The 13,529-nt window shown below is 39.4% G+C and overlaps 1 protein-coding gene across 3 annotated transcripts in view; it reads right to left on the bottom strand.

Moving 5' to 3' along the window:
* Positions 1-13,529, bottom strand: part of RBMS3 (RNA binding motif single stranded interacting protein 3) — a 242,066-nt gene that overhangs the window by 46,129 nt on the left and 182,408 nt on the right. For 2 of the 3 annotated variants that reach the window (XM_007446814.1, XM_007446812.1), the window contains one exon: positions 12,896-12,943. The exons of the other annotated variant lie outside the window; for it this stretch is intronic. In XM_007446814.1, the coding sequence (XP_007446876.1) occupies positions 12,896-12,943 (48 nt within the window). The remainder of the gene's footprint in view (positions 1-12,895; positions 12,944-13,529) is intronic. 3 annotated transcript variants of the gene reach the window in all.

The following is a 13,529-nucleotide window of genomic DNA, read 5'->3' on the forward strand; positions in this document are numbered from 1 at the left end:
AGGAATAAAGACACAGACCTACTAGAGAATGGACTTGAGGATACCGGGAGGGGGAAGGGTAAGCTGTGACAAAGTGAGAGAGTGGCATGGACATATATACACTACCAAACATAAAACAGATAGCTAGTGGGAAGCAGCCGCATAGCACAGGGAGATCAGCTTCGTGCTTTGTGACCACCTAGAGGGGTGGGATAGGGAGGGTGGGAGGGACGGAGACGCAAGAGGGAAGACATATGGGGACATATGTATATGTATAACTGACTCACTTTGTTATAAAGCAGAAACTAACACACCATTGTAAAGCAATTATACTCCAATAAAGGATGTTTAAAAAAAAATCCCCCCCCCAAAAAGTCTTTATTATTTTTTTTAATTTTTATTTTTTTATTGACATATAGTTGATTTAAACAGTGACTTTAGACAATAGAATTGCTCAAAAATTCTATGCCACCTCTATAGAAAGATATGTTTCTTGTAATTCTGCCTTAAATGCCATAGGGTTGAGATATAATGAATGGAAGTGGGGACATTTTTAGAGGTCACCACTGCTACCACTACCACCTGTATAATCATCACAATCACCATAATCCTCATCTTCACAGTAATATATTCATGTTTCCCCAGTATATAAATTGTGCATTTTAATACAGTGCTTAATTTTTTAATTAATTAATTAATTAATTAATTAATTAATGCGGTACGTGGGCCTCTCACTGCCACGGCCTCTGCCGTTGCAGAGCACAGGCTCCGGACGCGCAGGCCCAGCGGCCATGGCTCACGGGCCCAGCCGCTCTGCGGCACGTGGGATCCTCCCAGACCGGGGCGTGAACCCGCGTCCCCTGCATCAGCAGGTGGACTCCCAACCACTGCGCCACCAGGGAAGCCCCTACAGTGCTTAATTTTATAAACCCTTCACAAATTCTACTTGGAAACACAAAAGCTCTAATTCCTATGGTAAAAAATAAATGAAAGAAAATTATGTATATTTAAAGACTGCTGTTAAAATTAGGTATGTATACATACATACATAAAATTATGTATATTAAAAGACTAAAATTATGTATATTCAAAGACTGCTGTTAAAATTCTAGTAAATTATATAAGCTGCAAAGCAACATGTCTAAAAGTTTAGAAAACAATTAAATGCACTTATGATAATCACTTAATTCATTCTCTTCTAGCTTCTGTTCATATGTACGTTTTAGGACCCCAAATCCTAATGATTATTTACTTTTGTTACCTTTTTTCACCTTCCATTAAGAAGATTATTTTTCATCTTGCTAAAAAAGGTTTATAATTTATTTATTATATTAATTCAGCTAATAATATTATAATAGTTCAGCCAATAGAGAAGATACACATTTAAACCCCTTAATATTTCTTCTATTTTTAGATACTGAGTTTGGAAACTCTGTTTTAAAATACTATTTTGGTTCAGTCCATCTATCACGTAAATGTAAGGTTAGTGACACTTCAAAATTCCTAATACACTTCCCTGAACGTGAGGAAAGGAAGAGGAAAAGAAGGCTCAATAATAATTTAATATCTATTATGAGTCAGGCACTTACTAGGTACTTTAGCTGTGTCACCTCAATAAATTCTTCTATTAATACACATATAGAGATGCTAATGCATTATTATCCATACTTAAAGAGAGGAAAAGTTAGCTTCAGAAAAGTTAAGTGGCTGTCATTGTTAAATAATTATTAACTAGTTGGACCAGGAATCACATACATACTCTTGACTCTAAAAGCCATTTCCAATTATTATACCATACTTATTCCTATGCAGAGTTGCATGCGTAATGAATAAAAACAGTGCCTGCTGGCAATTTTTCTATCAGATCAACGCATAATCATGATCATCTTTCATTTTATCTTTCCACCGAGACTTTAGAGCACGCAAACTTCCCTCAGCCCATTAGCATTTGTTTCATTTATTTTTTTACCATAGGAATTAGAGCTTTTGTGCTTCCAAGTGGAATTTGTGAGGGATTTATAAAATTAAGAACTGTATTAAAAAGCACAATGAAAAAGACCAGCAAATCAACAAACAGCTGAGAGCAAGAGAGAGAACATGATATACCAGGAAAGTTTGCAGTGTAGTACATCTGATTCCCACTGTCCTGACAACCAAGGCCAAAGGGAAATAGACTAAGTCATGTATTTTACATTGCCAGTTCAAAAGAAGTATATCCGCTCATATGGAGAGAGATACTTGCCGAGGCACTGAACTCAAGGAGCGATTCATCATTTGTTTCTTTATAAAGGATGCTGGGTAAAATAATGGATAATTACATCCACTGTGGCATCTTAAAAAAGCTAGATGTTGCTTAAATGTGTGTGTCATATAGGACCTGTCTAAGAAAGAAGAGGTTAAAATGTTAAAATTCACCCTGAGAAAGCATTTCTACAGGGATGTGCAATTATATGGTTCAGGTATTTTGCTATCTGATAAACCAATTTAACATAGAGTCTAGAGAAATGTTAGCGTGTCTGCGAGGCAGTCTCTCTCCAGTGTCAGGTGTCTCAAGCGTGCCTTTGGCAAGGGCTGCATTATAGTCAATTCATGGCTGGATTCTCCGACAGGAACCTCAAGTGCCCACTTTGTGCAGTTGATTATAAAGGGAACAGTGTGGTGTTAGTGCCAGATGGGCTGATGTCTGCACACGCAGTTAGCTTCTTTTAAAATCTGTTGTTGTCTTGAAAATGCTCTCTTTCTCTGTCACCCTTATATAGGTACTGCCTTTTACAGATGACTGAAGTACTCAGGACACGTGTGTGGTGGCCATGGCTGCCCTAAGCCCACTGCTGCCACCCACTGAAGGATTCTACCACAGGGAAGACACGGTGGATACCGCCTTTCCATTGGATGTGTGCGCCAAGCAGAACACAATGCTCAGAGAAAGCAGTCACCCGGGAACACAGAATCACTAGCGCTGACAGATCAAGGACAACTTCAGTGGACTCAAACCAACCACAAGAGCAACAACAGTACCAGCCCAGGTGGAAGGACAAAGATGTAAAATACATTTTTACTACAAATCTATTGAGATGATGTATCTTTTACTTTTTCCCTAAATTGCTAAAAGTACAGAATTCTAAAGGCTGCCAAGGGGATATTAACAGAATATATATTGATTTTCCTGGTTGATAATCCTCTGTTGCTGGCACATACAGACACATCCCAGAAAATGAATATAGGCTGAGCACATGAAAAATATAAATATAAAGTATTTTCATACTTCAGAACTACAATCAATCATGTTGTGCAAAGTAAAACTATAAGAAATGTCTCTCTCATTCCTCATGTCCATCTCTCCACCTCTGCCTTTCTGACATTTCATCTGCCTTTCATGAAATTAAAAACACACACACAACTGCTAGCTTTAAAGGAAAAGAACTTCATGCTCTTATTATAAGGAATGTCAGTAACAGTATTTAATTTGGAATACTTAGGAAAATACATTGATTAGAGCAGAGGTGGGCAAACTGTAGCCCACAGGCCAATTTTGGTTGCTGCCTTGTTTTATAAATAAAGTTTTATTGGGATGTGGCCATGCTCATCCATTTACACATGGTCTGTGGCTGCTTTCATCCTGAAAGGCAAGAGTAGTTGTGACATGAGCCAATGGCTGGGGAAAGCCCAAAAAATTTACTTCTGGACCTTTTAAAAAAAAAAAAAAAAAAAAAAAAAAAAAAAACTCGCTGGATTAGAAGGTAAGGCATAGGATTTTGTATCCTCCTATCCCATGCTCTGCTCCCCCTCCACCCCGGAAAAAAGAAACTGGGCTAAATAACAGTGATGTTTAGATATCAGAGAAGACTATGTGCATAAGTTCTCTTTAGTTAACAGTTTCTTGAATAGAGCACTAAAAATTGGGGTCCCACAGTTAAAGTCTTTTAAAACTTCATTTCTGTAATGTAGTGAACAGTACAAATGCACCAGCAGGATCACAGTAACAGCATGCACAGGCCTGTGCGTCAAATGCTTGTACAAAGTCCCGCTCTATGTACTGCTCTTAGGATATCTGTCACATGCTGTGTTTTGTGACAGTTCTTTGTAACTCTGTCCTTTGCTGTTAGAATCTATGTTCTTTGAAGGCAAGGGATGTATCTCTATTTTATACCATCTAGCCTTGGTTCCTTGTAGCACTCTAGGAGCTCAGTGAATATTAGTTGAATGAATGAATAATAAGTAGAACAAAGTCTCCTTATTGAACTTATTAAACAGAAAAAAATCAATTAATTAGTACATTTAAACAAATGCAGTTTGGTAATCAATGTAGATGCACAGAATCTGAGCAAAGAAATGAAACTGATTTTCATGCATGGCTTGTGGGAGCACATATAACTCTGTGCCAGGTCTTTTACAGTAAATACAACTTAATGGCTAATTGTAGCTAATTGGAGGTACTAATGGACCTAATTTTAAATTAAGAGATGGAGATCATTTGTAATTAGCTCATGGCATCCATGAAAACCAATGTTTAGAGCTTAAAAAATGGTTTGAAGCAGCTTAAACATCACCCCTCATCCCTGCCAAATTATGGAAGAGTTTTATAAAGTAATACCCACTCAAGAAGAGTTAGTACAAAGATGGGTTTCAACCAAATCTTTGGTAGAGCATCACCGATTCCAAATTAGGGAGGCTGGGCTTCCCTGGTGGCGCAGTGGTTGAGGGTCCGCCTGCCGATGCGGGGGACGCGGGTTCGTGCCCCGGTCTGGGAGGATCCCACATGCCGCGGAGCGGCTGGGCCCGTGAGCCATGGCCGCTGAGCCTGCGCGTCCGGAGCCTGTGCTCCGCAATGGGAGAGGCCACAACAGTGAGAGGCCCATGTACCGCAAAAACAAAAACAAAAAACAAAAACAAATTAGGGAGGCTTTCCAATGCAAACTGATATTATTGACTAGCAAAATAATGTGGAAAAGCTGCATAAGTTTAACAGTGAATTTTGTCTGAATCAGGGCAAGTACCATGGTGAAGACTTCATTCTTGTCCTGAAGTTGTACTGATGGTAAGATTGACTCTTTTCAACCTATTTTAGCCAGTATGTAGAAGGAATATGGCAGAGGATGAAAGTATGTTCGGAAGTTCTATGGGTTGCTGTCAATGTATTTTTGGTCCTTTGTTTCATTTTTTCCAAACACAGACTGAAATTCTGAATTCTAAGGTTTTCAGAAAAGGAGAATGAATTTTGGTTCTACTTCAGTTTGTTCTCTGTCCATTGTGGTCTTTTTCTTGATTTCATCATGATGCCCATCTAGGAAATTAAGTTCAAAGCAACTGAGATAAACATTTGACAACATTTATCTATAGTTTTCATATGTTTCTCATAAAATCCAACTATGAACAGAAAAAAAAATGATGTTTTACTTTTCATTTTCAAATAGGAGGATCTTTTAAAGAGTTATCATTGTATGGAAAAGAAACACTAAAAAGAGAATAGACTCGTGATTTTGCATGAAAATGTGGAGGTTAGTTCCGGACTTCCTGTTTTCTGTCCTTGAAATGAGCTGGATAAGGTGTAGCCGAGACTTGGAGAGGAGAGAGGAAATAAATCAGAGACCCGCATCTCCCAAACCTCAACCACTTTCTCTGGACATCACCACTCTGGCCTTAGCTCTATCCCTCCTGAACTATTATTATTATTTTTAATGTATTCACTGTTTAATTATTCACCTTAGACCTCTCCTAAGCAAAGAGATCTTCAGCCATGCATTTGACGACCTTAATTCAAATTCACATTAAAGTAACTCGACAGCGGCCCGTGAGCCATGGCCGCTGAGCCTGCGCGTCCGGAGCCTGTGCTCCGCAATGGGAGAGGCCACAACAGTGAGAGGCCCATGTACCGCAAAAACAAAAACAAAAAACAAAAACAAATTAGGGAGGCTTTCCAATGCAAACTGATATTATTGACTAGCAAAATAATGTGGAAAAGCTGCATAAGTTTAACAGTGAATTTTGTCTGAATCAGGGCAAGTACCATGGTGAAGACTTCATTCTTGTCCTGAAGTTGTACTGATGGTAAGATTGACTCTTTTCAACCTATTTTAGCCAGTATGTAGAAGGAATATGGCAGAGGATGAAAGTATGTTCGGAAGTTCTATGGGTTGCTGTCAATGTATTTTTGGTCCTTTGTTTCATTTTTTCCAAACACAGACTGAAATTCTGAATTCTAAGGTTTTCAGAAAAGGAGAATGAATTTTGGTTCTACTTCAGTTTGTTCTCTGTCCATTGTGGTCTTTTTCTTGATTTCATCATGATGCCCATCTAGGAAATTAAGTTCAAAGCAACTGAGATAAACATTTGACAACATTTATCTATAGTTTTCATATGTTTCTCATAAAATCCAACTATGAACAGAAAAAAAAATGATGTTTTACTTTTCATTTTCAAATAGGAGGATCTTTTAAAGAGTTATCATTGTATGGAAAAGAAACACTAAAAAGAGAATAGACTCGTGATTTTGCATGAAAATGTGGAGGTTAGTTCCGGACTTCCTGTTTTCTGTCCTTGAAATGAGCTGGATAAGGTGTAGCCGAGACTTGGAGAGGAGAGAGGAAATAAATCAGAGACCCGCATCTCCCAAACCTCAACCACTTTCTCTGGACATCACCACTCTGGCCTTAGCTCTATCCCTCCTGAACTATTATTATTATTTTTAATGTATTCACTGTTTAATTATTCACCTTAGACCTCTCCTAAGCAAAGAGATCTTCAGCCATGCATTTGACGACCTTAATTCAAATTCACATTAAAGTAACTCGACAGCTGCTGAAGTCAAAGTAAAAGGTTTTGGTTCCTATACTCCTAAAATCACTTCAAGTAGCATGGTGATACCCAAATCACACTCTGAAAAATACTACTCTGATATACTTTCCTGCCTTTAATTAGATGTATATTCCAAATGTTCCAGAAAAAAACTCGATTCTTAAACATTCTGTGAGGTCAAGTCTTCAGTGTCTTTGAAACATGTTCCAGAAATACGTTCTATCAGTGATCCCCTCTATTGGGGACATTCTTCCTGATGATTAGTCCACATCTTATTGGTGTCAAAAACCAAATCAACAGGGCTTCCCTGGGGGGCAGTGGTTGAGAGTCCGCCTGCCGATGCAGGGGACACGGGTTCGTGCCCCTGTCCGGGAAGATCCCACATGCACGGTGTGGCTGGGCCCATGAGCCATGGCCGCTGAGCCTGTGCGTCTGGAGCCTGTGCTCCACAACAGGAGAGGCCGCAACAGTGAGAGGCCAGCGTACCGAAAAAAACCCCAAAAAACAAAAAAAAAACAAATCAACCAAACAAAACAAAATCTAGACGTACAAAAATACCCCACTGAAATAGCACCTTCTTATGCTCATATTGATGAACTTCCCTAACCTCTATCACCTTCACCTGATCAAGTCCACTTTGGCCATCTGCTCCCATGACCTTGACTTTGCTGAGAAATATTAGTTCGTTATCCACATTCCTAAATCTAAGTATTGTACTTCTGACCACTTTGCATGCCTCGTTGAGACCTCTAGTCTCTATCTTCCTTGCTTTCTCCTTTTCTCCCACACTCTACTGCCTTCTTTTCTTTTTCTATCCATCCTGGAAACTAGTTTGTCACTCGGTAACTCTCTTGCCAATGTCAGCACACATTGCCCCTTTTCTCACTCCACTCAGTGAAACCTTAGCCCTGGATTAATCCACCTGTCTGCCTTCTTGGCTACTGATCACTACAGTGAAAAATCAAACATCCTCACAGACTGGTATAACAAAAATCTATAGTCTGTAGCTTCAAATGGCCCCCCAGGGCTGCCCCTCAAGCTTCCTGTGTATTGCTAGTTGGCTTTCTTTTTCCAAATCTCTGTTCTCCTTCAGTCCCTTACCATGCCATTCCCACTCACTCTCAGAAGATGGCACTTAATACTTCACACACACACACACACAAACAAGTAGTATCATAGAGATGAGCATACTAAGTGAAGTAAGTGAGACAGAGAAAGACAAATATCATATGATATCACTTATATATGGAATCTAAAATACGACACAAATGAACTTATCTATGAAACAGAAACAGACTCACAGACATAGAGAACAGACTGGTGGTTGCCAAGGGGGAGGGGGTTGGGGGGAGGGATGGAGTGGGAGGTTGGGATTAGCAGATGCAAACTATTATATATAGGATGGATAAACAGCAAGGTCCTACTGTATAGCACAGGGAACTATATTCAGTATCCTGTGATGTTTTATCACAGGATATACATGTATATATACATGAACATATACGTGTGTATATATATATATATATATATGTATAACTGAATCATTATACTGTACAGCAGAAATTAACACAACATTGTAAATCAACTATACTTCAATTAAAAAAATTAAAAGAAACAAACAAAAAAAGTATTTACCATGTAGGAAACCCTACATCTGACTTCCTACTCGTATGCTTACAAACTTACATGCAGGTGCACTGTCCTTTCCTCCTGTCCTCCTGCATTCCTAGAGGAGATGTCTGGCTTCCTCAATGACCTTGTTCTATCAGTCATCCCCTGTATAAATTACGTCTTCAACCGTTAGAACTCTTTCCTGGCTTCTTCCTATCATGACCAAACATTTCCCATCTTAAAACAAAAATTAGTCAATCGATCAGTTCCCTTCTCCATTCGTTTTCTGTTATTATCGTCTCTCCTCTTCAAAGCCGATTTTGTTAGGTCCGACACTTTTTACATCCACTTTGTCACAGGACATTCACTGTCTTGCTCTTCCCCCTAAAACTGCCCTATCAGAGTGGCTAGTGACCTCTGTGTCACGAAATCCAATGGCTTCTTTTCAAAACCCATCTTAACAGACTGGCCTCTCTTGAAACCCTTTCTTGCTTTGGTGTCTTTGGAAACCTCACACTCTTGATTTTCCTTTTATATCTATAGTTATCTTTCCCAATCTTTACTTTAGGTTCCTTTTTCTGCCCATTCTTTATTTTCAAGGATCGGCCTACTTCTCTGCACTCGAAGCACATTTTCTGGGTGACATGAGTTAATTCCATGACGATGACTCCAAAATCCATTTCTACCTAAGAGCTGTCTTATGAGCACCAGAAACAGACATCCAAATATTTATTGATTATCTCTATTTGGATGCCTCACAGACATCTCAAACTCAATGTGTACAACACTGCACTCAAACTCTCTCCTGCCAAATTTGATTCTCTTTCCTCTGGTTCAGAGCTCAGCAAATGATACCTCAGGCCATTGAGTGCTAGGAACTTAAGAGCTACCTTTAACTCTTTCCTCTCCTTCTACTCTGACATCCAGTGAGTTACGAAGTCCTGTGTATTCTACCTCTTTCAAATTTGTCAAATTTCTCAACTCTGCATTCTTATTTGCACAACTTGGGCACATGCCAACTTGATTTTGTGCTTGGACTCCTGAGTCCTGGTCCCCGTTTTCCAGTTCTGTCTCTCTCCAGTGCATTCTCCACCTATATCCAGAGTGATCATGTCACTCTCCAACTTAAACTTTTTAGTTTACATCTATTGCCAGCAGGATGGAGTCCCAGCTACCATAGCTGGTGACATTGCTCCACCTTATTTGTCCAGGATCATCTACTCTACTCTCATCTCTCTTTATGCATCCCTGTCCTACTGAACCATCTGTAGTTCCCCGAATTTGCCATATCCTGCTACCCATGAGCTTTGTACATGCTGCCCTGTTAGTCTGAAACTCCCCCCTCCATCTTAATTTTCACTTGGCTAATTCCCATGTGTCCTTATGTCTCCATTCAGAGGTTTCTTCCACTTTCTCTGACTCCTACCGTGGGTCAGTTTTCTCTTTGTGTCCCCATAGCACCTTGTAACAAGGATGATTAGCATAGCTGTTGCTAATTAACATTTGAGCACTTATTTGATGCCAGAACCTGTGCTAAGCAGGCTATGTATCTTAACTCATCTAATGCTCACAACAACCTTACGAGGTAATTAATATTTCCTCAGATAAATAATCCAAGCTACAGAGAAGTTACATAATTTTCCCAAGGTTCCACAACTAGTGAGTGACACAGTAGATTCTGAACTCAGGCATCTTATTGAAGATTTTACAAACTTGTAATCACTTGTTTGTGCCTAACTTCCTAATTGGACCCTAAGTTCTTAGAAGGAAGTTGTATCCCTAGCACCCGACACAGTGATTGTCACAAAGTGTGCTCCCAATAAATACTATTTGAATAACTAAGAGAACAAGGTGGCATGTGGCTCAAAGAGGAAAGAGTTCTTGCCTAAAATCAGATTTACCCTGATTACCCTGAGATCACCTTCAGTGTCTGCCATCGTGATGTTTTGCCCCAAGAATACCAAATAACTTGCTGTCATCTAATCACCCCATAGAATTTCATTTCCTGTGCCATTCACCTCATGTACGTTTCCCACTCTTGTCCAACTGGTAAACTCATATTCATCCTTCCACATCAAGCTCAGAATTCACTTTATTCCTGAGGGTTCCCAATCTTCATTGTAGATTCTAAATTTTAGTTCCTCCATACTTTATACATTTCAACATCATCATCATCAACAACAACGACATTAATTTAGACCATCATATAATTTTTTTTAACCAATGGTCCATTTTCTATTCATCTTTGTATCCCTAGTACTTCAGTGTTGTGCCCAGCACTCAGAGGGTGGTCAAAAAATGTTTGATATATTGATCGAACCGAATTAGGTTGGGTTTTGTTTCTGTAGATTACCACGGAGATATCTCAAACTCCGATACATCATGGCAGTTTAGCTGACTCCTACAATGGCCGAGAATCGATTCCTACTGGAGTGGTCCAACACTGGCGTACTGGGAGACATGAGAAGAGGATATCACAATACCTTATGCCTGTTTCACTTTCCTGATCCGATCAAGGGTTTGGCAAAGGATGTTATCTTTTCAAATGTCATTCAAGTTGTGCCCACCAGATAAGTCACAAACGTTTTAGGAAGGCAAGTCTATTTTCATTTAGAGATGGACTAAAGAGGCCAAAGAAGTCTGTGCAAATGTACAAGATGTCAAACCACCAACCCAATCTTGTAAAGGGAAAACAACTGTAAAATCTCCCAAAGTGTTATTTTTCCTGTCACTTCTATTTCAGTCCCTTTGTATTTCACTGGGGTCTTAGCACTTATTTTAGTTTAGTGATATCATATCTGAGCTTTCTAAATGTTCTACGTAATTACTGTGCCTTATTCCTCAAGCACACACCAAACTGCCAGATTAAGTTTCTCAAAGCACTGCTTTGATCAAGTCATTCCTCTGCTCAAGGACTCTCAGTGGTGCCTGACTATGGAATTAGGTGGGAACTCTGAGTCCAGATTTGCCACCAGATGTTCTGCCACAATTGATTTGTGTAGAGCCTGACCCATGACACACATCTAGTAAGTGCTTTTGATGTTTTCATTGATTTTTCCATTGTGTTCTTGAAAGTGAAATCAGAAAACCTAGTTGAAGGAAAGTTCCATTTTGTGTCTTTCATTATTATCAATACTGGCAAATTATGAAGAGTAGATGCCTCTTGTTAAACAAAGAAGCCACACAGTAAACAAAGTAAAGGCTACATACGTTAGAGAAAGCATCTTCCCAGGGGTCCCATATCCTAAATAAAACAGGCACATGAAGATATGACAGGTAATACACTTTGAGGAAAGATAAGTGGTATTTTCATTAATGACAACTTATAGAGATTTCCAGGAGGACCAAAGTGACTTCACAGCTGAAAGCTAACTCATTGCTTCTCAACTGAACTTCTAAGAGGAGTATTCAGCCATGAGCATAATTAAACAAGTCCACAAGACATGAGAAAAGGATTACCCTGAATATGCTGGGTCAAGCAAACCAGGTGGCCAAGAACATGATGTTCTCTGCTTGAAAACCATCATTCAGTTGCCAGACTCTGCTGCTCTCTGGGCTCTCCCATTCTGTTTCTGGCCTTTGTCTCTCCAGTGCCCTTTCTTGGTTTAGATTTTATGTCCTCCTCATCTGACACATCAAAGGATTAAAGAGTTCAAAGCCCTTCATGCTGCCAGTATTTTATTTAGTTAAAATCAACAAAAATGAAAACTTGTGCCCATTTTCCTCTTTGCAAGAAACCAAAATGCAAAATCAAGACGAAAGCACAAGAAGATCTGTGCTGTTCAAAATTAAAACTCATGTCTTCACATATGTATACTCTGTGACAAACTGCACCACTGGATTTTATGAAAATACTTCAATATTGCTAATTAAAATGCTCGAGACACTAACGAATTCTCAAATCAACCTCTGCCACTTTGTTGTACAAATGGAACATTGGCAGATTTTCTTTCAATATCCGAAACACCACTTTTGGAACAAATTTGAAGTTTTGATTCATTCAACAATTATATCGAGTTCCTACTATGTGTCAGACACTATGGTGGGTGCAGAGTAAGCAAAATGGGATGATTTTCTGATTTCAGAGGAATTCCGGTCTCTAAAGCAGTGCTTCTCAAACTACTTTTATTCATCTGTGCCCTCTTTTGATAAACACAAGTACCCTCTCCAATTTCCCAGAAAGTCTAATGAACGCTTCCAACACTAAGAATTACTGATACACAGAACATAGACTCAATTTTCTGTGTATCCTTCATAGACCAAAAGTCTTTGAGCTTTTACTTTTTGTTTTAAAAGCAACACATTTATTTTCCATACACAAAACTGGATTAGAATATTAAATATCCTTTTTTGAACCACGTATGCTAACCCCCCAGCCCGGAACTGAAATTGAAATGCCTGCTTAGAATCACTGTTTGAGAATCACTGCTTTAAAGAGTTTTGGAGAAAAACCAGGCAAGCTCCCTCTCTCCCATCCAATCAAGTCTTAAAGGAATTAGAATTTTCCTACCTGACACAACAGCTGGTGGAGTATCATAATCCTGTCTTGGGACTGAATCTTTGAATGAAAAGAGCATGAGAAAGAATGCAATGAAGTACAAAAGAAAATAAAATAGAATTTTAGCTCTAAAACTTGGAAATGCCCACTGTATGTCACATGGTACCTAAGGCTCCTGCCTTCAAGCACTCAAGGAGGCACTCTGACCCCTTGACAGTTGATAGTTGACACAACGGTCCCCACAACCACCATTCTGGACGTGTCGTTAGGCCCCGTGCGAACTGTGAGGACAGCGTCATCTGTCCCAGAGTATTGTCATCTTCCTCATCTTTCATAATTTTGGTCCCTCCCTTGGGTCATCAACTTGCAATATGTACCCTCTTTGGCTGACACAAAAGTTCTACAAAGTGGCCCGTCCGGAAGGGGACCAAAGTGCAATATGAAACCCCAGTCCTAGAGAACAAAAGAAATAACTACAATTTCCAAAGAGATAAATGAAAAATTTGCACATTCCCAAATTCTATGGAGGCTGACATGTTTTGAAGCTAGAATTTTGTTACTGACCACTCATCTCGGGCTCTGTCCCCAGTGGTCGAAGCCAAGGAGCTTCGTGTGCTGGTATCGTGAGGACACAGATCAATAGAAC

The sequence above is a fragment of the Lipotes vexillifer genome, unplaced genomic scaffold, assembly GCF_000442215.2.
Source record: "Lipotes vexillifer unplaced genomic scaffold, Lipotes_vexillifer_v1.1 scaffold1020, whole genome shotgun sequence".
Classification (NCBI taxonomy): domain Eukaryota; kingdom Metazoa; phylum Chordata; class Mammalia; order Artiodactyla; family Lipotidae; genus Lipotes; species Lipotes vexillifer.